The sequence below is a fragment of the Phaenicophaeus curvirostris genome, chromosome 16 (assembly GCF_032191515.1).
Source record: "Phaenicophaeus curvirostris isolate KB17595 chromosome 16, BPBGC_Pcur_1.0, whole genome shotgun sequence".
Classification (NCBI taxonomy): Eukaryota; Metazoa; Chordata; class Aves; order Cuculiformes; family Cuculidae; genus Phaenicophaeus; species Phaenicophaeus curvirostris.
Window position 1 is genome coordinate 4,664,761 of NC_091407.1, and position 26,175 is coordinate 4,690,935.

Sequence of the window (26,175 nt, forward strand, 5' to 3'; positions counted from 1 at the left end):
TGGGATCCTGAGATTTGCACCAGCACTTCTTTATTGGACAAAAGCATATGCAGGAAGAGGGTGACCCATCACACGTGCACACACGGCACACGCTGTGGGCACCAGAAAGTCCCTCGGGCACTTGATATCTCACCAAGCACACCCTGTGGTGCCCAGGGCAGGCTGCCTGGGACAGAGAGTCCCACTGCCACCTCGTGGGTAAGGGACGCATCGCCTCTGCCTTGCCAGCGGGCACAGTGGGCAGCAAACCTCCTCCCTGCAAAATCCCAGGCCCTGCTATAGAACAAGACCCAGAGTAAACTCAAAGTACCTGGTGTGGAGAGTGGAGTGAAGCACAGTAAAGCTCACACCCCCCAGCGCTAGAGGCATCATGACTTATTCTGATCTTTCCCTGTCTGCCTCCATTCCTGTTCCCCAGGTTGACTGGGAAGAGACGATGCTGCCATCCGTGGCAGATGTCTGGCTGCAGTCACTCTGGACTGAGGGAGAGTAAAAAAACTCACTTCCAACAGCCCAGGACCTGCTTGCACTCTCCTGGTCCCACTAAGGTGAACTGCAGCACCCCTTGAGGGCGCTGGCTGTCCACAAAAGGAGCCTCGGGAATGTTGGTCCCATGCAAAAGACTCATGAGTGAGGCTATTCCATTAATTCCCTTCCGCTCCCAGCTAGCAACAGGTTGTTAATAGAAGACCTATTCATTTTCATCAGGCAAATGCAGTCAAAGAAATAAGAAAGTACAAATCTCCCCCACAGAGGGAATGAAGCAGTAAGCAACCCCTCGTGGCTTTGAGAAACTACAGCACCTTACAAAAGGAGGTCTGGAAGCAGCTCTATTCCTGAAACCCCTCTAGGTCTAGGACATCCCATATATACAGAGGTGGTTCCGCTCTGTCGTGTCTGCAGCTCCCGTTTGCACTGGCATAATAAAGGGGAGGCCCTTGATCTCTTGTGCCCCACAGCAACTCCCCGTCTGTCTTCGATGATGGCCAAAGAGCCCCAGCAAACACAGAGAAGAAGGCACGGAGAGCTGCCTTTTTGCAGACCAGTGCAGTGTCCTTGGTACAGCTCCCACTGGCATGAGCAGACCACCGTGGGGCCATGCAGTGCCATGCTCCTGCATTCAGGACTGTAAGGACCCAGGCAATGGATTGGCAAATTGAGCTCTGCCCTCCTGAGCTGAAGCCAGCTCAAGCTAGATCCAAAGAAGGAAAACAGTCTTAAAAGTCAGTCTTCTGGGAAAAGGGTCCTTGGGCCAAGGCCAGAGGGGATTCACACTGTCCCTTTGGTCCACAAACCTGCAGTCTCTGTCAGAGAGCAGAGAAGCCTCATCACAGTCCTGCATGACTTCAGGAAAGCAGCAGTGAGCAAGGAATACCCCTATGACATCCCTCTCTGGACCACTGGGCAGGGGAACGTCACTCCTGTGCTTTACTCTTATTTTTCTGCTTCCATATTTTGGACAAGCGGAACTTGTTCTTCTTCTTCTCTGTCTCCTGGCTCTCAAGAGATCCATCTGCAGGAGACAGAGCAGACACAGAGTAGGTTGAGACACACAGCCCCAGTGCCACCCAGTGCTGCTCCATAAAGAGCAGAAAGGGCGCTTACCCAACCTCTGGATCATGTCTGCCAACATCTGGTCCTCCTCTTGCTCTCTGTGGTGGAAGAGAATGGCTTTAGAACACTTCGCTGTGTTTCATGACAAGGTGGTAGACATCAAAACGCATGCAAAGACTCTTAGTCTCCCAGCCAGAAACGATTGACCTCCATAGTACACTTTTCTCAGAGTGCAGGAGGAAAAAACCCAGCAGGTAGAAGGCTCCTAGACATTAGCAAATTGTATCTGGTTGCCTTGAAAGCAAGGGCCTGTGCGGAGACTTCCAGACTGTGGCAGCCCAGTACTGTAGCAGGGAGGCCCTTACCCAACTGGTCTATGAATCAGCAGAGATCACTGATTTGTGAGACACCACCACACCCAAGAAGATGAATAAAGGTTGACATCAGTAGCCTGGGGTGCTGCTGAGGTGAGGTAATCAGGGACAAACTCACTGCTACCTCCTCAGGCCTAGGCAAGGCCAAAGCCAGAAGCCTGGGCATTACTAGAATCCTTGAGCTGGAACAGGTGCCCCAGGGTCAAGAAATGGAGGCTGTTCTCAGCAACAGGAGGCACAAACCCAGCTACTTGACAGAACAGTCTTCCTTTGAACTTGGGGATGATCCAATTCTCAGCTACAGTTGTTCTTTCACTTGTTGCAGCAGATGAATGCATTCCTGGCTTCAAGTACCCAGCATCCTCCTGCAGCTCCCACGCTGCAACCGACCTACACATCTCCAGCCTCTCCCTCTCTTCCCCGTGCCCTCTACATTTTCACATTTGAGAGAGCACTGAACATGGCTGCAGTCCTGATCTCAATTCTAACAGCTGCCAAGGAAGCAATGGAGCAGCATTTAGGACAAGATGGTTGGTGACAGGTCACCACCTACCTCTCACGGAGCAAAAGTCTGGATTGCAGTCATTTATCTACCCCTACAGCCTGGGCAGTAGAAATACAATGGAAATATCCCTGGTGTTGGCTTATCTCCCACCATCTGAGGGCCCTCACCTGAGTCTGTCCTCATCCAGGCACTCCACAATGCTATTCCGATCATTGACAGTGTTTAGGTATGACTGCAACAGCTCCTTCTCTCGCTCCTTCTCTCTGGGTGTCTTCAGTTCCTCTGCACAAGACAAGGGAAGCCCACCTCACAGCCACAGGCAAGTACCTCCCCACTGTAGCTCCCGCCTCCACCCTGCTCCAGCAATTCCCTCTCACAGGCCAGGATTTTATTATCCTCGTGCTCAGGAGCACATCTTATATCCCCTCAGAAAGCACAGGTGGGTTGGATGTTACAGGGAGTCTGCAACTGACAGCTTGACAGCACAGTCAGGAGACACCTCACAGAGAAACTGCAGTCCCTGGCGGTGTCATCCAGGTCTGAAGGACAGCCCAGGGATGACAAACAGAGCAGAGCGCTCCATACTACCAGGGTTCAGCAGGACTGGTGCAGCTGGTCCTTACCTGGCTTGCTCATAAGGCGTCGCAGCTCTGTCTCAATGTTCCACTGCTGCTCCTCCAGCCTCTGCTGTTTCATCCTGGCAGGGATCACAGAAGGGGTGAGCCCTTCCATGTCCCAGGGCTGGACCTTTCTCATATTCTGCTAAATCATCTCTGTGATGACCTCTCATTGCTGACCCACCTGCATACAGGTGGCTCGAGGGAAATCTTCCTCCATCATATTTGTAAGGTTTCTCTCCCCACAAACTCATCACAGACCCTGGGTTCTCATCATTGCTCAAAGGCCCATCAGCTCATACCTCAGGATGCCGGCAGTTCTAGAGACATCCTCAAGCCCTCCCTCATCCCACCAACTGGCATATTATTTTTTGGGCTGCCATGTTCCCTGTTCTTCCCAGTTTATCACTCACAGGTGAAATGCATAAGCAGATGGGTGAATTTCTGGTTGTACTTACTTGTACATCAGTTCTGATTCCTGTCTGAGTAGCAGCTGTTTCTCATGGATCAATTTGAACCAATCCACCATGAGGGCATCCTCAGACTCATCTGCAAAGAAGACAAAGGTCAAGACTCCTCCAGAAACTGCATCAGTTCAGTCTCTCTGGCTTAGACACAAAATCTTGAGGTAGAGCCTAGGATAACATGTATGAGTCACAGGCAACCTCAAGTGAAAACATCTCATCTTTAGTACTCATGGGTACAAAGGAAAGGATGCAGATCACTCCCTGCATATTCAAGGAAGCTGCATACAGATACTCTGCCACAGGGCACCCAGATCGTCTTCCATATGGCTGCCTCAACTCTACCATTCTGAATGAACTCACTTAGCCCTGCGTAACTGGAGCCAGTCACCATGTACAGACTGGCATAGGATCCAAAAGCCAGACTAATGGCAGCCTTCCATTCCCAAAACTCACTGGTCTTCAGCCAAATAAACACAAGATCTTGCTGAAACAATCGATTAGGAAACAGCCACAGAGAGTTCAAAATTCCCAAGGCTTTATCTTGCTATACCAGGTAACTTTGGCAAACTGGTTCTCACATGTAGCATGAGCTCCTAGAAACAGAGCCAAGAATGCTCAGGGGTATAACATGAGCCTCACACCTCCCCATCATAACAAAGCTGGCCTTTTGCCTCCTTTACCTCCCTCGCAGCCACGCAGCTGCTTCTCCAGGTCCACTCCTTTCAATTCCAGCTCATCCAGCTGCTTCTCTATGTCACACACCTTCTTCTGGATTTCCTCCTCAGGGAGGTAGTCTGGGTGCAGCTAGGAAAACAAATGTAGGACCAAAGACAACTTGTCAATCCACAAACACTCCCCCTCCTTTGTTGGATGAGACTATGTCTACCAGATCTTTGTTGTGCTCCGTCTTATTTCAGCCTCTACTGTTCCCCTGCAGGGGAGATAACTGGCAGTCTCTCAATCTCATCTCTGTCCCAGAGCCTTTCACCTCTTCCCTGGGAATTCAAATAAACCCTCCCAATAAGACAACCCCAGATATTTCTAAGCAAGCACTCCAGCAGGATAAACAGCAACCCCAGCTTGTACCCGTTACACCTGGTTTCAAGCCATACCTTAGTTGGGGACATTGCTTCAGGGCTCTGGATGCTTTTCGGAACAGTGGGTTTAACTAAAAAGAGGGGGAAAAAGAGAAATGCCACAACAAACTTTAAATATTTTTGTGCTGTGGGTCAGTGTCTACACCATCAGCAAACACAACAGGTCCCTGTCACCCAGAGGGCATTGACAACACACAGGTATCGGCACACCTGACTAAGGTGAGAGCTGTGTCTGCAGGAGTCAGCACAGCCTGATCTACTCCTTGCTGCTGGACATTCAGATACCCTGCAGTCACAGGGTGCTGCTTGCATCCCCAGGGTACAGGCACTCACCTAACCCAGGCATGACTTGGGAGCTTGCACCCAAGAATATTAGCTTCTGTCTTCAGCCATTATCTTTTAAAACTCAAAGGAATTTATTATAGCATAAGTCACCCCTTACTAAGCTTCTGAAGTACAAAACAGAAATACCAGGTTACTGTCACAGGAAACACCGAAATATACTTTAAAATGTCCCTCTAGTGCTCTTGTACAAAGAAGTATCAGTAAATACTGATGAAACAAAGATGGTCCAGGGGACCTTAGCATAGGTCTCAGGAAACTAAGGTTCAATTCCTTCCACAAAACACTTCCTAGGTGAGAAGTCCCTCCGGCCCTACTACACAGCATTATTTAGGCCCTGGATACCTATTAAAATCAATCCTTAAGCAATGTGTGTTTGTTCCACTGTGCCTCTGATTCCTCTGCCCAACTGTGCTGCAAGGATAACTACAGAAGTGTGTGAGGTACTCGGATACCCAAGGGGCTGGGATGGATAATTACCACAGAGACAGAACAGAGGCGTACACGGATGATGTGAGAGGAAGGAAAACTCTAGTAAGAGCAGGGCTGTAAAAAAGGCAGCAGCAGGGCAGGCTCAGCACACACAAGGAGAAAGACAGGACACACAGACAAGGGGGTTGCTCCTGAGAGTCTCTGTTAATGGTGCTGCCTCAAGGGAGAGCTCAAGGACAGCTCTCCAATTGTCCAGTGCCTTCTCTTCTGCCTTTTCTAGGAAGAGTGCAAAAAGAGAAGATGCTGAATGTGGCAAGCAACTGTGTCATCCCTTCACTGCTGGCCTTCATTAGCTTATTCTTCCCTCTGGATGCAGCTGGTTTGCTGCCCTGTACATACCTGCAACTCGCATTTCTCTTAAAAGTTCCTCCAAGAAGGATGTGGCCTGCCTTGGACAGCCTGTTGCCACTGCCCAAGTAATACCTCCCTCTCCCAGCTCAGCCCTGCACCTCCAGGCTTTTCTGAGTGATCTCTGCAGCACCTCCAACCAAGGCAGAAAGCAGCACCACTGACCATGGAAAGACCAAGGTCACTGGAGGGGAACAGCCAGTAAACTCTCCTGATCAGCTCACAGTCTGATAACCCCTGACATCCTCAAGATCTGTCTTGACAGTCACAGGATGGGTTGGCTGATTGCCTGCAAACTTGAAGCAGGACAGTTGACAACAGAAAACACGACCCACACTGAAGAAAACGAATGATCTACAGAAATGCTCACCACACTCAGGATTAAGGGCAGAAATGGTGGGTGACTTCACAGCATCTCTCCGAGTGCTGAGGTGAAGACCTATACAGAGGAGCAACCAGTCTGTCCTTAACCCACAAGCTGCCAAGTGCCTTTCAGATGGCAGACTTGCACACACATGAAAAATGGAGGTTAGACTGCTGGGAAAATTGTCCATAGTGGGCACTCCCCGACAGCAATCATTAAGCTTTAGAAAGATGGATATAAAACCAGCCTCCCTTATCTTAACAGCTTGCTTCCTGGGAAAGTTGTAATGCTGAACCTTGTGAGATGGAAAGTTTTGGGGAAAATGATGGCAGTGAACGTATGCTAAACTTTTAACACAGACAATATAACTGGAGGTTGCTCTGTAGCTGTCAGACATGAAGGCTAAAGACAATGCAGCAATCAGCTAACAAATACTAAAGCACGAGGCCACCAAGCCATCAGGACCCATCCCATCAGCATCAGGGCTGAGGACCTTCTAGTCCAAACAGATAAGACCAAGCCAGATGGGGTAAAGAAAGGGAAGCACAAACAAGTTGAGCAAACAGGACAGCAGCTAACATCAGGTTAGTTCCAAGAAAACTCATTTACATTGTGGCAGGACATGCAGGAGTAAGGACAGCTGCGCAAAGGAGGAGTGGTATACAGTACAGCTGTCATTGAACATACTGGAGTAAGAAACTGGATTAAAGGTAGGGACAAACTGGTCAGAACTGGTCAGGACATCTTTGAAAGTCCAAGAAGCAGCAGATTTGGCTGCTGCTACCATGGATCCTGCCAGCTGGAGCTTCTGGCTGACAGTTCTCTGCATTCCTTTCGTTTCCCAAAGCCACTCAGATGGAGAGGAACAGCCATCAACTAGATCCCAGTTTCCCAGATTAGGAGGTGGTCCTCTTCATAGATTTGAGTCTAAAGAATGACAGGGCAGTGACCTTGACAAATCCCTATTCTACTTTCTTCTCTTCCCATTGAATTTGCTGGCTTGGCTGGTTCCTACTTAGGCCAAGCTAGCTAATAAAAATTAATGACACAGATTTTTTCCCTAAGACAACAGCCACAGGCTTAGCCACAGAAAACTTGGGGACAGATCTCCCATGCTGATCACTCAGGCTGTTCCTTGACAGTGTAGAGGAGAAAGTGCCTTTAAGCAGGCAGAAGAGATCTTACATGTAGCCGTGCTTTTCTTCAACTGATTGCCATCTTCTTCCTTCTTGGCAGAGCCCACAGGATCTTCCCAGGCTTGCTTTGAAATCTGACAGCTCCTGATAAGCTCTGAGCTGGGGATCAACTTCTTCTTCATGAATCCACCAGATGAAGCTGCATTAAAAAGCACAGACAACGTTTAGGGTAAGAAATTTCAACCCTCATCTCATAAAATGCCCAGCATCTCTGTCACTCACCACTAGCCACCTTCATTTACAGTCCTAGTTCTCCTCTCTTGATGATAGCAAGGGGTGCAAGACCAAAGGAAATAGGAAGAAATCACCGATTACAAGGATGGAGTATGAGAGAAGGGTAGAAAAGAATAAATGGTTGGGAATCATCACCAAGATTTATCACCATTACGCATTTATGCAAGAGATAGCAAACAAAATCTTGCTAGCTGTCTTGCAGAAGAAGGGTACTCTGTGAAGACTGAGATCCTCTCCTTGGGGAAGGATGGTTCTCCAAATAATGGTACCACGAGGCCAAAGCAGGTGCAGAGAGCAAAAATCTCTGAAAGCAAGGCACAATCTCCACAACACATTCCTCACATGTGCCTTGCAGCACTAATGCCCATCCATTTCCTGACCAGCAAAATGAAGGCAAAGCTTATATCCTTCATACCAGAGTCCTGCTTTGCTGATGGGACAACTAATGCACTTGGCTTTGTCTCCTTTTGTGCTGGGCTCCCTGTTCCCACCTGGAAGTTATCAGTAGGTTTCTTAGAGCCACCTTGGTCTCTGCAAAGAAGAAAGACAAAGGTAGGAAACCTCCCCTCTTGCAGAATGGCCCACAGCAAGAGTTCTGGACGTTCTGGGCTGGACCTCTGTCTGGGGTGGTCACATCTTTCTAATGAGTCCAGCATTTGAAATATGCTTTCCCTCCCCAGAAATGAAAACCTTTGCCTCTTCCATCAAATTGATGAAAACAAAAGCATTAAAACACAGAAGCTCTTCCCTCCTATGTGCACACAGACCTGTGTGCACAAACAACAAACACAGCCGCAGACATGGACATCCCCATTCACCTGTCATGGAGACCCACCGGCTCCAAGACACTCACTTGTTGGCTACAGGCTTCAACCGAGATCTCCACTCTGCTGGGCTCTCAGACTTTTCTTCACCAGCATCTGTGCTTCCTAAAGAAAGGGACATAGCAAGATAAGATCAGATCTAATAAAAAGAAACAAGCCAGATTTGAGGGTCAGGAGGATCTTGGGAGATAAGCCATGCACTGGGTTAGATACTATGATGTTACTGCAGCAAACTAGCACCAGTTCGACATGTTTAACACTGACAGATTCACATAAAATGCTGGTAAATAACCTTAATGACATTTTGTCCCTTTCAGCTAAAATGCTTTTAAACCTACACATCTACAGAAATACAGCTGCAGTGTAAATGAACAGGCATGTTCCACAGTAATATAACACAAAGAGCTCAAATCTCGGAGACCAAAGCATGGGGCAGGAAGGAGGACAGACAGAAAACCCACAAGCTCACAGAAACCTGCAGACAGGTACTGCTTCTGGCCCAAAAAAAAAGACAAGCCGACTGGAAGCAGTTGGGACACTGGGTACCACCAGAACATGATCCCTTGGCCCACTGCTCAGCCACCATGGTGGAGACTCGGTTCAAAACAGACAAGGAGGCTGAGTGAGTCCCAATTACATTCATGAAAGCATTGTGAAGTTCTGGCAAGGTCTTCCATCTGGGAAAGTCTACTTAAGCCTCTGAAATCCACCGTGACCCCAAAATCTGACATCTAGTACAATCCCAAATACCTAGAGATCCTCAGAGAACTTGCCAAGCTAGAAGTAGCAATTGCACAGGGACAAATGAAGGTGTGCTGAGCCCCACAACTCATAAAACCCTCATGTGGTGGTATGGACAGAAAGTAGAGTCACTGATGCATCCATTGTGGTGGTCCAAGTGAAAGACATGAAGTTGGCATGCTGTGTCCAGGCAGAGCTGTGTGTGAATCGGTCATCCTCACCTTTCATGCCTTTTGACTCTGGCTTGTGCACAGAGTCAACAGATTTGCTGGCAGCCTGGCTCTTGGGCACAGGGTCTGTAATCTTCTGGTTTAGTGCTCTGTACTCTGTTTTGTTGGACTGTGCTTTTGGAGCTTGACTCTGCCACTGAGAACTGGTGGGAGAAAACTTGCCACTGCAAAAAAGAACAACCTTTTGAAAGGACAGACATCCTTATTGGCCTCTGTTCCAAAGACTTGGATCAGTCCCTCTACAAGTCGTTAAATCTCAGTCACAAATGCAGTCCGGGAAAAGGGAAGAAATATGCAAGGACTTCTCTGAGTTATCCCAAGGATCATTTTGGGTGTAAAAAGGGAAGGAGAAATAGTACTTACCTGCTGGACGCCGAGGACCCAGTGGAATTTAGTCCTCCTGTCCTGCTTGGAGAGGTGTTTGATCCAGCCAGAGCCTGTATAATACAGTGACGTGCCTGATCCTTCTCAGCATTGACTGGTCTGACCTCAGCAGTTGTTCTGGCAGAGGCAGTTTTACCAGAGCCATGAGAAGAAGGGGTTTTAGTATCACAGGTTTTATTGCTAGAGGACTCTAATGACTGAAAAAAATTTTCTCGGGCTTGCTGCATTTTTGTCGTGGAGGTTGTCCAAAGAGGCCCTGAGGTGGTACCTCCGCAGCGATCTGTTTTATTTCCCAACGGGATACCTTTGCAGTCATCGGATTTATTTACAGTTGAAGAGGACCATGGAGTATTTACACTTTTGAAACCACAGCTTCCAGAAGATGAAACAGATGGCTTGGTTGAATTAGCAAGTCCTTCCTGGCTGGGTTTCTTCAACACCTGCTCTGGTTTCTTGGGTTCTGCTGCTTTTTGGAATGCCCTGGCAGTGGTAGGGGCTGGGGCGCTCTCAGGTTTGTTCCCAGTGCTGCGGAGACCAGAGATCTGGATGTTATCTGGCTGCTGGTGGCTGGTACAGATGAACGTACCGGGCTCAGGCCCAGCTTTGTAGTTTCCAGGAAGAAGCACATTCCAACACTGTCTGCATCTGTGGATAAGAAAGTCTCAGAAAACATCCTCCAGAGCACTCCTCCACTGGGAGGCCCTCAAGACACATCTGAGTACAGGCACAATTCCACTGCCAGCACAGGGAGGGTGAAGGTACCACATGGGCAGTGAGCAGCGTGCACATTCCTCAGGCAGCAAACCAGGAGCTGCTGATAGCACAGACTGAAGTAGGAAAGGTGTGGATGCAAACAGATCTGTGCATAGATTTTTCCATATGCATACGTCAAGAACAGGCCCAGGCTGCCCCTGCTCTGATGAAAATGTCCTCTAACATCTTGCGTGGCTCTCCCTCTAGTCCCAAAGGAACCAGGCTGCCGCCCTGCGACCCACAGGCCTGCTCCCACAACTTTGAAGAGCTGTACCTGAAGCAGTTCCTGTGATAGAGCTTCCCATCAACCATGTAGCGCTGCACCAGGTGCACGTGGCCCCCGCAGATCCCACAGCTGCTGCTAGGGATGTTCCCGCTCTCTGCCAGGATCCCTTCCTGTGAGGAAATGCAGTGGGTGAGCAGGCAGCACTGTGACGCTGCGTACAGCTACAAATCTCCAAAGTAGGTGAGAATTCGACATGCACAGCAGCTTGGCTAGGACAGAGATGTGATATACAGAAAACCTCTGCTTCTATTAACCCACAGTTGATACAAAGTGGAAGAGCCTTTGGCAGGACAGGGTAAGGGGTACTTATTCCCACAAAGCCAGAAGACCAGGGTGTTTTGTCTGGCTGTGGGAAACTAGAGTGCAAATGTCTCTGGTTTGAATTAGCTGGGAAAGGTCCTTTACTCTGGTGAGAGAGGAACTTGCCTTCTTCCATGCGTTTTTGTCCCTACTCTGCTTTGAAACCATTTCCAAGAATTCAATCAATGTTTTCTTGCAAAAATAATACATTCTGTTAAATATCGCCACCCCCAAGATCTAGGGACAGCTCAGCCACGTCCTAAGACCCTCACACCTTATTCACCACCAGATGAATCCCAGCTAGCTGATGGCTTCCCAATGACTCCCTGCCTGAATCTGTGCAGTAACCATACCTCTGGATTACATTCCCCATAACGAGGAGATTAACTCCTTACCACTAGGAGCCTTGAACCAGCATAATACTTCCTAGTTCCCTCAACAGATTTAAGGTATGAAGAACACCCCAAAACCCATTTCTTACTGGGGAGGTTTCTTTTGGCTTAGCTCTGGCTGGTGGGTGGGCAGGAGGCACTTTTGGAGGCACTGGCTTAGGAAGCTCTGCAACAGCTTTCTTCCCAAGAGGCTGCTCCTGAGGTTCAGAGGAAGGACGCTTGATTCCAGCCATGCCTCCAACTAGAAGAAAGAAAGAAGGGAAGATTTTAAGGTAACATCAGGAAACCCCTTGGGGTGAAGAGTCATAACATAAGAAGATCCAGAGGTGCCTGACAGATAACATGCAAACCGTACAAGGAAACACAGGCTTCCTGCACAAGCAGTTCTGTCATGGAGTGAGGGGTAAGAGGCAACAAATTGCTGAAATTGCTGATTTTTTTCTTATCAGGGAATTCTGCGTCAGGGAATGAAAAAACATAAAACATCATCCATCAATGGTGTGAACAAGTCCTTGAGTTTGTACCCAGCTCACAGTGTGGCTGGAATTTATCACCACTGAAACAGGCACTGCTGCTGGGTACTACAGCTGAGGAACTGAAGCACAGAAGGTTTGCTTTGTTCAAGTTGCTGTGCTCCAGACCTCTCACACACCCTGAACCTTCACTGCCGTGGGCATCCAACACACATCCCAGCTGGGACTCTCATGGAGCAAACAGGCTTGTTGAATGCAGAAATGGCTACTGAAAATGGGTAATTCAACAAAAACAGAGACTTGGAGGTGTCATGGTGGTGCTGATGCAGAAACCAACAAGACTTGCCATAAGAATCTGGCAAATGCCTCTTCCTTGTGCCTTTGCAAATGAAAAAGAAACCCTCTAAATTCACAACAAATGGAGAAAAGAGAATCCTCAACACACTTCAGCCAAGCAAGGAATGATCCTTCGTGCCATAGTAAGTGCAGGGACGCTTCCCTGAGAAATAAGTCTTCAGGCACAATTTTTATAGACTAGACTCCTCATCTGTTTCACAGGGATGTTATTTTTGTGCCACTCTCTATTCTGAATGAGATGTCTTTGTGTTCCTTGTGGGATAGTTGAGCCACAGATTCATTTGAAGAGCAACCAAATAAATGACCACCCATCCGAAAAGAGATTATACCCTTTTCTGTAAATACAGAGGGAGTCTGGGCAGGGTGCAGGGAGCAGAGAAGAAGCACAGTTCCCAGCAGCCAGGGCTTTTACCACAGTGACCGCTAGACTGGCGACAGCCAACCCAGTAAATGGTTTAGACCCAGGCTGCCCCCTCACTTCCCACTTGTGTCATTTATCAAGTTCCCAAATCCCAACACAAAGATAGGTGGCTTCAGCTCTACTGTTCTATAAATGTCTGACCTCAATAATATTTGCCACTCGCCCTCTCTGGCATTCTGCTTCCTGCTTATTTCATGGTCCTGCTGGAGCCCATTCAAAGGGCACGACTGTGGTATTAGGACTCTGCTTGGTGTCAGAGGGCACGTTCCCGCCTGGGCTCACTTTCAGACATGCACATTCACCCCAGCAACAGGAATGCAACCAGAGCATTTTGTGGGACACTAGAGAGTATAAAAATGCGCTGTGCTTGATGACGTGGCAGGCAAGATGCTGTGGGGGAGGAGGTAAAGACCCCAGATTGACCCAGATTCCCACCACTTGGCACAAACATGATGGAATTTGTTTGACTTCAATCACAATGGCTTTAAAACAAGAAATAAAGCATGAAGAGGGGAGAGAGAAGAGGTTGTGGAGGGAGAGAAAAGCATGCTTGTATGTGTTAAGAGGTGGAGAAGGGGAAGAGTTTAGACATTAAAGGCAGCTCTCTGACTGAATTGTGCTTTCTTTCCAATATGTAGGACATTTTCCATACATATCTGTCTTCTCCATCTAGATTCACCTTAACCAGCTAAGTCATTCATGTCCCACTTTCTAAAGTTTCCTCTGGAGGAACCTGTGAAATTGGTTTATCGTATTATTTCATTTTCTATGAGCTTACAGCCAAATATAAACCAAGCCTACAGTAATGCTCTTGTGAGCCCAGATAAACTCTCCACTACGTGAACATAATGCCTTGGCAGCTCTGTGGCCTGTTTTATGTTTGAAAGAATTGCTGTTGCTATTATGCCAGTTATGGGGTCATTTTCTTCTACTTCCTTCTATCAGTCCTGCTGTACCATACAAGCCCTGCCATGGATGCTGTTCCACTGGCACAGCCTCACAGACAAGCTCAGTCTTGTTAGGCTCTGTGTTCTCACCAGCCCTCCAAGTGAGGGAAGGACTGGAACAGGGATGGAGGTGCTCCAAAATGGAAAGATTAGTGGAGAACCACAGAGGGGAACCTTCACTATTCCCATCTAGCTGAATGATACAAAATTTTAGTTGTATGTTAAATTTTAAGACATTAGTTCTAGGACAAGACACAGCCCTGTGCCTTTCCAACAGCATTGGTGCTACTGTAGGCCAGTGTGTGAAGAGTTCAGATCCTCCATTGAAACAGTCCTGGTACCAAAAGGCCTCTGGGCAGTCTATTTTGCTTTTCCAAGCTTGTTAGGAGGCAAGGGAAAGCACAAAATTAAGCCCCAATCCTTCCCATCCCTCCAGATAATAGGATACTTACTAGGAGACCGTCCATGGAAGTAGTTATAATACTGGGAAACATAGGTGAGGATGCTCAGCCTGTCTGGTACCCTCAGAGCAACCATATCCTCTGCATCCAGCAAGGCTGGGATCCCCAGCTCCTCCTCCGCCACTCGAAATGCCTAGATAAGGAAGGAAGGAAGACAAAAAAAAAAAGGGTTCTTGTCCAGCCCTGGCAGCAAAACTGCTCCTCATAAGAAATATGAAACTCCACTACAAACAGTCCCACTTGAATAATAATTCTACTGGGGAACAGTTGCCCAAGTTTAACTCCTACATCGTACAGCCGCTAAAGGAACCAACGAATGGAGTCATGGCTTCCAGCCACTGTGTTGAGAAATTCAGGCAGGGAGCCAAAAATCTGGCCTGGCAAGCTGGCTGTAGCTCACTGGACAGGAACTCACCTGGGCTTCCCCTGCTCTTCCTCAAGCCTGCCTCTATCTGGATATGCACAGCTGCAGAGAGCGATGCCTGGCAGAAGGGGCTGTGTCAGTTCAGGCTGGCAGACTCGTTTCCAGGCTTCCAGCCCAACCTGGAGCACTCCCCAATTAACGGTGCACTGGTAGGTGTTTGCAGGCAGCTTTCTATCTCTGAGTGCTATGCAAATGTTAATGCTTCCCGCCTACTGCCTGCTTTCCCACATCTGAAAAAGGCGAAATCTCGAGCTGCAGGAGGGAGGTTCTCTCTCCCAGACCAGAGAGGGAGAAAAAAGGAATACAGCAGAACAATTCCTGATACCTATCTCCCTTCCAGTTTAACCTTTTTCATATTGCCTAACATGTATTTGGGGCAAATATTCCTCCTTGTGGTGTCCTCTGCTTTGAAACTGCAGGATCAAAGTCAGATAAAGGAGGGAAAAGCTATTTTCTTTTGCCTCTGAACAGCCTTTACTCGAGGACAAAAAATTGCAACATCCATAAAGCAACTTTGCCCTTGCTCAGCTCAGTGCAGGGCTTTTACTAGGGACTTTCTCCAGCCCTCTTTCTTCCTTTTCCCCTGTCTTTTGGAGCACCCCGTTTGAAATGCCTTCACAGCCATGGAAAACAGCACTTGCAGAAGTGAAGGCACAGGAAGGCTACTGTGAAACCCCACAGTGAAAGTGTTAAAGAAAGACTTTAACATATTAAAGCCTTCCACATCTGACCTCTGGCACAGACACACAACAGTGTGGGTGTACAAGCCAGCAATTACTGCTTAGAAGAAACAAACAGCCATTATTTTTTAGCAAAATGATTACCATTTTTTCCATTGGGTATCCCAGTAAAAATGTAACTGAGCTGACATTAAGCCCACTTTCAGCTACTTTCCTCTGGCTGTGTCACCCCAGCTGCCAGCCCAGCCTGGCACTCTCCTGTCTCATAACCTGGTACTTAATATATTCTTTGGAGTGTTCCCCATTGCATTCTGGCTGCACAACTGGTCTGACCAGTGGAGTTTTCTTGCTGGGCATTCCCAGTGTGCAGTCTAGCGGGAACGCAGGCCATGCCACCTCCTGCCAGACGGTGCTATCTGAGACAAGTGCAACAGGCACAGAACAAGTGCAAGGGGCTGCCTGGACCGCAGAGGGGAGGGTGTGTTATGCACTGGGTTGGTTTGCCCAGAACCAGGTGGTGAGTGCAGAGAGCAGCATTAGGAAGTAGTGTCCCCTGCGCCTACATCATCCTCGCGTTTCTGGGAACTGCTGTTGCCTGAAAATCCAACAAGTTCACCCTGTAACATGGCCCAGTTGCTCCTTTCTACCTGCCTGCCCAGTCTAGCCTTTAAAGAAGCAACACATCATTTCTGCATAACGTTTTTGATCAGTGTAGCTCCAACTGCTTTACAAAGGAGGTAAGTGCCGCTGCTCGCACATCCATTGAGGAGCCAGCAATACGCTTGAGGCCATCAGAGCCAGCCAGGCACAGCTTTGCTCTGACACAGGCCACTGCTGTACCTGCTATACCATGACAACATCCCTTAGCACTGAAAGAACTGCATCCAAAGCCTCTAGAAACCTTTCTCCTCTTCATGTATTTTCAAAATCTTCAGGAAAAAAAAAATGCCACTGACTGAAATTTTCCTAGGGTTTAGGGTTGGTTTTCTTGGCACTTGAGAAGTGACACATTCTTTTTTGGCAGAAGACCTTATACAGCAAATTGCAGCATGGATGAGATTTTTTTAGTTGAATAACGCAGCCCCTGAAAAGAAGTCATTGAATAGTGAGGCATCAAGGAAGGTCTGAACAATAGCTGAGGAACAGAGCTGGGAGAAATCAGACCCACTCATATTCCAAGGGCAGCCAAAGGAAGAAAGTGCAGGAGCTCCTACAGAGCAGTCCATGGGGGAGGCCAGCCCAGGAGCTCAGAGGGAGATGGAGGGATCAAACTCACTCCTAGCAGAGCCAAGGCAGCAGGATACCAGCAGTGAACATGCAACACAAACAAGTCATCCTACAGCAGATGGTAAAAGGAAGAAAGAGCAAAATAAAAGGCATAAACTAAGAAATGGAAGGAGGGAAGGAAAGGGTAAGGAACACAGGCTGTGACAAAGGATGGGAGCAACTCTTTTTGAGAGGCACAAAGAAGCTTTTCATTAATAAGAGCAGTGGAGGCAGGTCATACAGCTCATTTCCCAGAGAAAAACAAAGTCGCCAGCAGAGCGGACACTACCAGCCCAGCTGGAGACAGAGCAACACTCAGCACTCTGGCCAGGACGACTGTCCATGGTGAAGAGGCGCCGATGCCTGCCAAATACTAAACCCCAAGGGCAAAACCACTCATTTCTGAATCTCGCCTAGAGGAGAGGAACAAGGTGGGCTGAATCCCAGAGGCTGTGAATAACTGCTCACATACTGCAATGCCAACATAAGGAGAGAGGGGTCCCCTACAGGCACCATGAACACAGCTGGGGCCAAAGGGAAGCAGAAGCTGAGGAGCGTGGGGAAGTGAGTTTAGCTCTCCTGGAGGTAAGGACCACCTCAGTGGGATCACCGTGTCAGAGAATGTCATTCCTCTGGCCTGGACAAGAGCAAGCTGCTGTGGTTCGTTCACATCCCGAGCTCCTGCCAAGCAGCCATGAAGCTGCGTGGAATGATGCCAAAGGAAGAGAAGCATTTTAATCCACTGCCTCTCTCTTTGTGAGGCAGAAAAAAAAAAAATCCTTCATTGGAACACTAAATTCATGCTCAGATCCCGTGCAGGAGGCCGCTGGGCTGGTCTGCCCAACTTCTGCTTTTTTCACGGAGAGAACAAGAGAAATTCAAACCCCATCCTGGAGAGAGGTGTCCAGGCAGGATGAGGTTTTATGACATCTCCACATTGAAGCAGCCTTCATCGCCTGCACTGGGAACAAGCTGAAGTCAAGGAAGACTTCATGCACTCCATCTCTCACACCAGCTGCCTCCCAGCTCCTGCTCCATCCCTCATCCATACCAATGTCTTGACCTCCATGACCTCTGACTAACTTCCTGGAGCCACAGGACACATTAGACACAGGCATCGCTGTGCAGCCAGTAAAGAACTGTGAGCAGTCTGAGAGTGCTTTCAAGCAGCCAAGCAAGCCTAGACATTGCCATTCAAATCAGAAGACTGGATGTGTTTCGAATAAGGCAAAGGAATTGAATACAGCACACTCAGCACACTGCGTCTTGCACGGCTGCTAAGACACACAAGTAAAGCACCAGGTCATAGACAAGACCAAAAGTAAAACAAACAGAGTCACTTACCAACTTGTTGTTCTCATACACGTTTTCTTTACTGAGGGAGTTGAAGTTTCTGAAATGGAGAAAGAAGAGAAATATCTTCATGTTGGTGATGTAGAACAAGCTGCTTCATTTCCAGCTTCTCAAACCCCTCTCAGCTGCACTGGTTTGGAGAACAGAGCGCCTCTTCCAACCCTGCCTCTCAGAGATGCTTCAGAGGGAGCAGCACGGCAGACCCGCTCCGAGACAGTCACACAAGTGCTCTAGTTCCCAGGACAGAGACATGCAGAAGACCCAGCAGGCACATCCATCTGCCTGCAGGAAGCACAACACATTTTTGGCACATCTACCTTCGCAGGGCTGACTCCCGCAGCCTCCCACGGACGGGATGCGCTGAAGCCAAAACATCCCACACAGATTCACAGGTTTTACTGAGAAAGCCAGAAGAAACTCATGAAGTGGGTTTTTAGCCTTGCTCCTCCCTCTCCCACCTCCGAGAGACACATCAATGCCTGTCAGGGAGAAGTGCAGCATTTTCTCCCTGGAAGTACTGTCCAAACAGCCACAACCATGCTTGTCTCCTATCTTGCAAGTTGCCTTCACACAGAGAGATCTCAGCTCCAAGCAGGTGTGGATACCTCAGACACTGCAGGCATCTCATACTTCTCCAGTGATCCCACCAGCGCACAAATTCTGGTTTCAAATTCTCTTTTCTCTTCTGGCATAGCTCTACAAAACCAGCACCAGATATCTGTCTAGGAAATATCTCTGCCCACAACACAATACTGCGGCTGACAAAACTAATGTTGCCCGTAGAAATCGTATTCCCCTTTCCCTAGGGCTGACACCTTTGATTCGTAATCATAACCAATAACTGAAACGGAAGAGATGATTACTGCTTGCAGTTACAAGCCAAAGTCAACAATCCTTCTTCCTTTCTGCTAACCCAGGACATTACCTCCCTCTTTCCCTCCCTGCAGATTTGCTCTCCCACTCTCTTGTTCAATTCAGATGCCACCTCTCTCTACACTGTGCTGGGAACTCAGAAACTGGGACCTGGCAGAACACGCAAGCATGAGGGAGAGTGAGTCTGTGCTATTGCAAGTAGAGCTACAACACGGCATGCTTTCTCACCCAGAGCAGAGCACGTCCCTTCCTTAGGAAACATTCACCACCAGCTTTATTTTAAACTGGCTGTCATTTGCTAAACGGGGAATACAAACCTGACTGTTGGCTGGGAGCCCTGCTCTCCAACACTGCGTCCTTCTGCCCAGGCCAGCAGGCAGGGTCAACCCCTTTCTGATAACCCAGTTTCACTTTACAGTCCTTGTACCTGCTGGCACAGAGCTAAGCAAAAGGCTGCTATCAAAGAGAAAATTCTCGCTGATAAACACAACAGGCTACAGCAAAAACTTTGCATTTTTGTACATAGCACCTCTATAGCCAACGTGGACCTACCCTTGTTAGCCAGTCCCTTCCCTCTGAAAGCAGCCAGGATAACTGTGTGAAAACCAGGGCAAAGCTGGCTGGCAACGACCTATTCATGAGACAAACATATGATCTGTATCACAGTGGGGGAACTTCTTCCATGACTCGTAACAGTAAGGAGCAAGCCAGGTACAGAAAGTAGAGCATTACATTATAAATAAGAGAGGCTCCTTCAAAGATGTTTGTCCATCCTGCTGCAGCCTATGCCTCCTTTCTGCTTCCCACATCTGGTATTGCCATATGGAATACGGACAGAATGAACAACAGTTAAGACCCAAAGGTCAAACTCTCCCAGGAAGCACATAAAGACAAGGCATATCCCACCCCTAAATCATACACTCTTTCCTGTACAAAATAAAGGAACTTGCAAAGGTTTTCTCCAAGCAGTGCTCCCTCCTAGAGATTTCCCTTCCCTGAGACAATGGATTAAAAAGAACGAAAATAACCACAACCCAAAAAAAAATTCAGTAAAACAATAGCTACAATCATCCTGTTTTACGTAAGGCACAAAAATCAGCTTTTTTAAAGTGCCAGCTGAAGGAGATGACTGCAGCTCTCTGTCCTCACTCCCGGTTCTGCTCACAAATGAAGTCTCTGTCGCAGGGACAACCTGAACAAAGGAAAACATCTGCAAGAGCAAAAGGGGGCTTTAGCTTCCTCAGTCATTCTGACATGTAAGACATAATATACTAGATTTATCTACTTATCGTCAGTCAGTGCATTTTGCTCTCTCACTGAACACTGTTTGTTGTGGTAGTGTGCGTGCAGCTTCAGACAGTGTGGCACGTAACAGAGACCTAAAAATCCAAATATCTAATGGCAAATGTCTGAAATCCCCTTCCATTCCCCGACGGAGAGTGCAAACAACCAGGTTACCTGGTCATTTCATGAGCCTCCTGCCCTCTCAGCATGACAACTTCCCTGGTTAGTCAGGTGAACTGCTTACGTGTAATATTTCTTTTGGAAATTGATCTTGCTGGTGCATCTGCTATCTTGGAATATCAAAGCTCTCTGGATCAATGTAATCCTAAGGAAGCAAAGATAATACAAATGGAGGAGTAGGAGTTCTCCACTGAGAAAACACACGCAACTGAATTAATTGGAAGAGGTGTGAAATATAAATCTGACCCAAGAGAGGGCCTCCAGCACTGAAAACAAATCAGAGCGGAGTTCACTAGCACAGGAATAGAAGTGAAGTTTTTGGCTCCCAAAAAAATCCTTCTCTTAGCAAAAATTGGTCAAACATTCCTCATGACCACAAATCTCCGTGACCACCCACTGCTCCAGCTGCACAGACCCAGTGCTCGCAAAGCACTCCACAGTCCTTTGCAAGCAGATGTGCTGCTGTAGGAGGAATCTCTGCTGCTGCTGGAAGCACTAACTCAGCTGGAAACTTTACCTCGGAACACAATGAGCAAACAAAGTCCCAAATCCACGATGGCCTCAAAAAGCTTCTGCCTCTCAGCACTGTTGTACTATTTTCTTTATAGATAAGATATGTTCAGTCAAAAGGATCTCTGAAAAAGAGTGAAACAACATTTGCCTGCTCACATTCCTTGAAAAGAAGGTTCAAATCCAGTGTGCTCTCCCAGGAGCAGGATCTTTCAGCTAAGGTCTTTCTGGATGTGCAAAAAACCTGGGGAGAGGGGACAGGCTGGAAATCCCAGCTGGAAGATATCCCCAATACCTCATTCTCTTGTCTGTAATGCCTGCTCCACACTGCTCTAGTCTGGCTGGTGAGCTGCAGTGTTCTGCTGGGGGCAACTAACAACAGATGAGACCCTTGACCCCAGAATCATCCTCCCTATGCCCGTCATGCAAACCACAGCCCTGTGGAGGCCGAGCTCTGCTTCATCTCAGCCTTTTGCTAAAGAGATGGAAACAGCAGGCAACCCGTCCTCAGCATAGCAGGGCACTCCCTGTCCATACTGGCAACTGTCCGCTTCGTCCTGCCCCGCTGAGCTGACAGAGGCCCAGGAAACACTGCTGGAGGAATGAGCACCCACTGCTGCTCAGCTCCCAAGGAGGATTTCACAACCAGTCTATTCCCAGAACACGGAGCTGAAGACCAGCCCACGGTCTGGGAAAGAGCAACATCCCGGACAAAGAAAAGGAGTTTAATCAAAACCTTTCCTTGACATCTGGCATTAATATCTGAGCAAGTGTGCAACAGCTCCTCTGCTTCTCCCAATTCATTTATCAGGCCACAGCCACTAAACTCATGGCCGGAGCTTCCACAGCCACCACCACCACCACAGGCAGCAGCTGCCGACCTCAGCTTCCCACCATGCTGCCATGAGGCTTCACATCCCTCTGACAAGAGGAGACTCGGGGTTCCACAATAATCCCATAAAGTGGACTGTGACCTGCCTGTGTGCCTGGCTGGGGCTGGCTATGAAGCACTCTTGAGCTGGGGCAACAGAGAAATGAATTTCCATGGTAACTCACCACGTATCTCCACTCCCCTAGAGCATCCTTGGGTGAGTGGGAAGTGAGTGGGAAACGCATTTCTAATTTTACACAGCCTGCTCTGTTCACCAATAACATACAAACCAACATCAGCCAAGTTTGAGAGAAGTTATCATATTTTCCATATGTTTTCCAGCAAGGAAACAGGAAGGGAAGAGAGACCCTTACCAGCCCATCCTCTGAGGCACACACACCACAAATGATTATGACCATGTTTTGTAACTGCTTGAAGTTTTTCTGGGAATGTCTCACACTCCTGCAATGAGAAATCCCCTGCACTCAGCCCAAGAATGTCATTTATGTAAACCAAAATGGAAAACACACTGTTGCAAAACTCTTAATGCTGTTACTGAACCATGTAACTTTTCAAGTTTTATTTTCAATATGATGCTTTTAATCTTCAACTAGGACCTTCGCTAGAAGCCAGGGGAGAAGCTCAGGATAAACCACTTCAAACCTCTGGGAAGCAGGAGTCACAGCGACACGTGCACCCAAGCCGCGCTTCTCTGCTGAAGGCTCCTGCACCACCAACACTCAGAGAAGCTTTTACAGAGACATGGAGAATTTGCACGAGTATCCAGCCCCAGGATCTGGCACATGACACCTGGCCACCAATCACATGAAAGCATAATTTCCTTCCAGCAGGACTTTGCTCAGCTCAAGGATACACCTGGTGCTTTTCTGTATTATTTCACTGTCACCGGCGAGGCAGGTCACTGATAAAATCTTCTCTTACTCTAACCTTCAGGCAGTCTTTGCTGAGCTGGTCCAAGTCAGAAAAAGCTTCTGTAAGGTCATGAATAAAGCCAGGCAGAATTTCCATCACAAAAGAAAATGAATGGGAACAGAGACATGCCACAAGGAACTTTTTCCCTCTTCAGCACAGGAGAATCTATCTAAGATACGTCTATCCATAACCCTTAAGGCACAGTTCAGGGATTATGAACAACCCACTAAACTGGTAAACAGGATTATTCCAGCTCTCGAGCCACCAAGCCCCTGTGTACACCCATGCTGTGGATGGGCCAGCTGCAGAGTCAGCCAGGAAGCGATCATGGTCCCTTTACAAACACCTCCTGGCCACATCAACCTTTCTGCCCTGGTGTTTTCTATCTTTGGGACTGTGAATCAAAGGAAGGAAAGGGAATATCTAGAGTCATATGGACGTGACAGCAAGTCAGGAAGCCACACACAGCAACAAGCAGCACCATGGTGACTGCCCAAGCACTGGGGACTGCAGATAAAGTGTGCCTGAAGCTCCCACACTAACCTCCCACTGCTCAAGCCTGCTCCTGCCTCTTCCAAGCTTCAAGACAACATAGGCAAGAGAGGGAGAGTTGATCTCCTTGGGATTTGATCAGAAGTGGAACACCTGCAAGAGAAGTTTCCACACAAAAACCCAAGCAGCAAGCTGCCCTGGGAACACGAGTTAAAGGGCAGAATTCAAGGAACAGGAAGAAAACTGAAGTACAGAAAACCCAGCCGGGTCCTCTACCAGCTGCATACACCTGACTGGGAGAGACTTAATGCTTAAAGCAATGCTCTAGGGCAATCTTTGTGCTACTCCCTTGCCTTGACCTCCCTCCTCAATCCCCACACCTCAAAGGCCAAAGAGACAGAAGTTTAAAAAAGAAAAATCAACTTGGAAGCAGGATCTACGTCTCCCTTCACAGCGATCCACCCTCCCAGATAAGTCAAAACCCACAGGGGCACCAGCAAGGCATTGAAAGCCTTTTGCCTCCCACAGACAGAGCTCTCCAAGGAAAAATGAGTGATGTGTGGGAATCCAGTGGCTGCTGGGCCCTGCCCTTCCATTGTATGTTGTTTAAATAGCCCTCGCCTCCGGACTCTGAGCTGCGCAGCGAGGAAAGCGCAGCCTGAGCAAACACCAACAGCAAAGAAGGAAACGAGTCCCCAGAAATTACTGCCTGAACTTGTCTTGCAGTGGAAAGGATACGTGTAAAACAATTGTGATTCAGCCACTGATAGGAGAAAGGGAGGAAAAGGGAAAGCATGAGGAGGGGGAAGGAAAAAAGTGAGGGGGGGAAGAGGAAAAGCGTGAGGGGGGGAAGAGGAAAAGCGTGGGGGGGGAAGAGGAAAAGCGTGGGGGGGGAAGAGGAAAAGCGTGGGGGGGGAAGAGGAAAAGCGTGGGGGGGGAAGAGGAAAAGCATGGGGGGGAAGAGGAAAAGCGTGGGGGGGGAAGAGGAAAAGCGTGAGGGGGAAAAGGAAAAACGTGAGGGGGAAAAGGAAAAACGTGAGGGGGAAAAGGAAAAACGTGAGGGGGAAAAGGAAAAACGTGAGGGGGAAAAGGAAAAACGTGAGGGGGAAAAGGAAAAACGTGAGGGGGAAAAGGAAAAACGTGAGGGGGAAAAGGAAAAACGTGAGGGGGAAAAGGAAAAACGTGAGGGGGAAAAGGAAAAACGTGAGGGGGAAAAGGAAAAACGTGAGGGGGGAAAAGGAAAAGCGTGAGGGGGAAAAGGGAAAGCGTGAGGGGGGAGAAGGGAAAGCGTGAGGGGGGAGAAGGGAAAGCGTGAGGGGGGAGAAGGGAAAGCGTGAGGGGGGAGAAGGGAAAGCGTGAGGGGGGAGAAGGGAAAGCGTGAGGGGGGAGAAGGGAAAGCGTGAGGGGGGAAAAGGAAAAACGTGAGGGGGAAAAGGAAAAACGTGAGGGGGAAAAGGAAAAACGTGAGGGGGAAAAGGAAAAACGTGAGGGGGAAAAGGAAAAACGTGAGGGGGGAAAAGGAAAAGCGTGAGGGGGAAAAGGGAAAGCGTGAGGGGGGAGAAGGGAAAGCGTGAGGGGGGAGAAGGGAAAGCGTGAGGGGGGAGAAGGGAAAGCGTGAGGGGGGAAAAGGAAAAGCGTGAGGGGGAAAAGGGAAAGCGTGAGGGGGAGAAGGGAAAACGTGAGGGGGGGAAGGAAAAACGTGAGGGGGGGGAAAACTGCCGTGAGCGGCGAGGGCAGAGCCGCGGTCACTCACATGAGGTCGGGGCGGTGGCGGTGCAGGATGGCGCAGAAGGCGAGCCCGTCGCGGAAGGAGGTGGTCATGTTGGTGATGCTGACATCGCGGTAGCCCTCGCACTGCTGCCGGCACCACAGCTGCAGGTTCTGGATGGCCGACATCGCGGCGGCTCCGCGGGGCCCCGCTCGGCGCCGAGAGGGGCGGGCGAGGGGCGGCGGGCGCTCCTCCCACCGCAGGGACGGGCCGCGGGGCCGGGGCAGCCCGGGGAGCAGCAGCAGCCGGTCCAGGGCAGCCCCCAGCTTCATTGGGGTCCAGGGCAGCCCCCAGCATCAATGGGGTCCAGGGCAGCCCCAGCCTCAGCGGGGTCCAGGGCAGCCCCAGCATCATTGGGGTCCAGGGCAGCCCCAGCATCAGGGGGCCCAGGGCAGCCCCAGCATCATTGGGGTCCAGGGCAGCCCCAGCAGCAGCGGGGTCCAGGGCAGCCCCAGCATCAGGGGGCCCAGGGCAGCCCCAGCATCATTGGGGTCCAGGGCAGCCCCAGCATCATTGGGGTCCAGGGCAGCACCATCATCGCCAAGGCAGCCCTGTCATCAGCAAGTCCAGGGCAGCCCCTTCATCTTCAGCAAGTCCAGGACAGCCCTGCCATCATCGTCAAGTCCAGGGCAGCCCCAGCATCAGGGGGCCCAGGGCAGCCCCAGCATCAGCAGGGTCCAGGGCAGCCCCAGCAACAAGTCTAGGGCATCCGCACCATTAATCAGTCCAGGGCAGCCCCATCATCAAGTCCAGGGCAGCCCCGTCATTGCCAAGGCCAAGGCAGCCCTGTCATCACCAAGTCCAGGGCAGCTCCTTCATCATCAACCAGTCCAGGGCAGCCCCATCATCATCAACCAGTCCAGGGCAGCCCCTTCATCATCAAGTCCAGGGCATCCCCATCATCAACAAATCTAGGGCATCCCCACCATTAACCAGTCTAGGGCAGCCCCATTACCACCAAGTCCAGGGCAGCACTGTCATTGCCAAGGCCAAGGCAGCCCCATCGTCGCCAAGTCCAGGGGAGCCCCACCATCATCAACAGGTCCAGGGCAGCCCCATCGTCATCAACAGGTCCAGGGCAGCCCCATGGCACACACATCATATGAAGTAACTCACCAGATCTCCAGCGGCTGACAAAACTGCCCAAGAGACAAGGTAACACTTTAGGACTTGCTTATAAATTAGGTAAAAATAATTAATAATACATATAATATAATATATTAATGGCATTTCTATGACATGATATGGATAATATACATTAATATATAAATACCTCACAAATAATTCAGTATGCTTCTGTTTCATCAACAATCACTGGCCAATGTATTTACTTTATGGTAAGGATTATACGTTTCATTATAAATGGCTTGCTGGGCATGTCA

The 26,175-nt window shown here is 49.0% G+C and overlaps 1 protein-coding gene across 1 annotated transcript; it reads right to left on the reverse strand.

Annotated features, from left to right (window-relative positions):
* MICALL2 (MICAL like 2) lies at nt 1-24,942 on the reverse strand. The gene is made up of 17 exons (XM_069870453.1): nt 24,779-24,942; nt 17,874-17,922; nt 14,151-14,292; nt 11,590-11,741; nt 10,797-10,918; nt 9,749-10,414; nt 9,377-9,549; nt 8,444-8,519; nt 8,006-8,121; nt 7,346-7,495; nt 4,630-4,685; nt 4,198-4,321; nt 3,509-3,599; nt 3,057-3,130; nt 2,601-2,715; nt 1,606-1,652; nt 1-1,513 (listed from the first exon to the last, which is right to left on the reverse strand). The coding sequence occupies exons 1-17, from the start codon at nt 24,919-24,921 to the stop codon at nt 1,416-1,418; spliced, it is 2,394 nt and encodes a 797-aa protein (XP_069726554.1). The 5' UTR covers nt 24,922-24,942; the 3' UTR covers nt 1-1,415.
* Nucleotides 24,943-26,175: the final 1,233 nt, after the last annotated feature.

What these genes read in the sequence shown, in the direction of transcription:
- MICALL2 (XM_069870453.1), bottom strand. Translation starts at nt 24,921, where the DNA reads ATGTCGGCCATCCAGAACCTGCAGCTGTGGTGCCGGCAGCAGTGCGAG. An exon ending in GGGTCCTCGGCGTCCAGCAG is followed by an intron (nt 9,550 to 9,748) that starts GTAAGTACTATT and finishes TCTTTTTTGCAG; the next exon opens with TGGCAAGTTTTCTCCCACCA. An exon ending in GAATCAGAACTGATGTACAA is followed by an intron (nt 3,131 to 3,508) that starts GTAAGTACAACC and finishes GATCCCTGCCAG; the next exon opens with GATGAAACAGCAGAGGCTGG.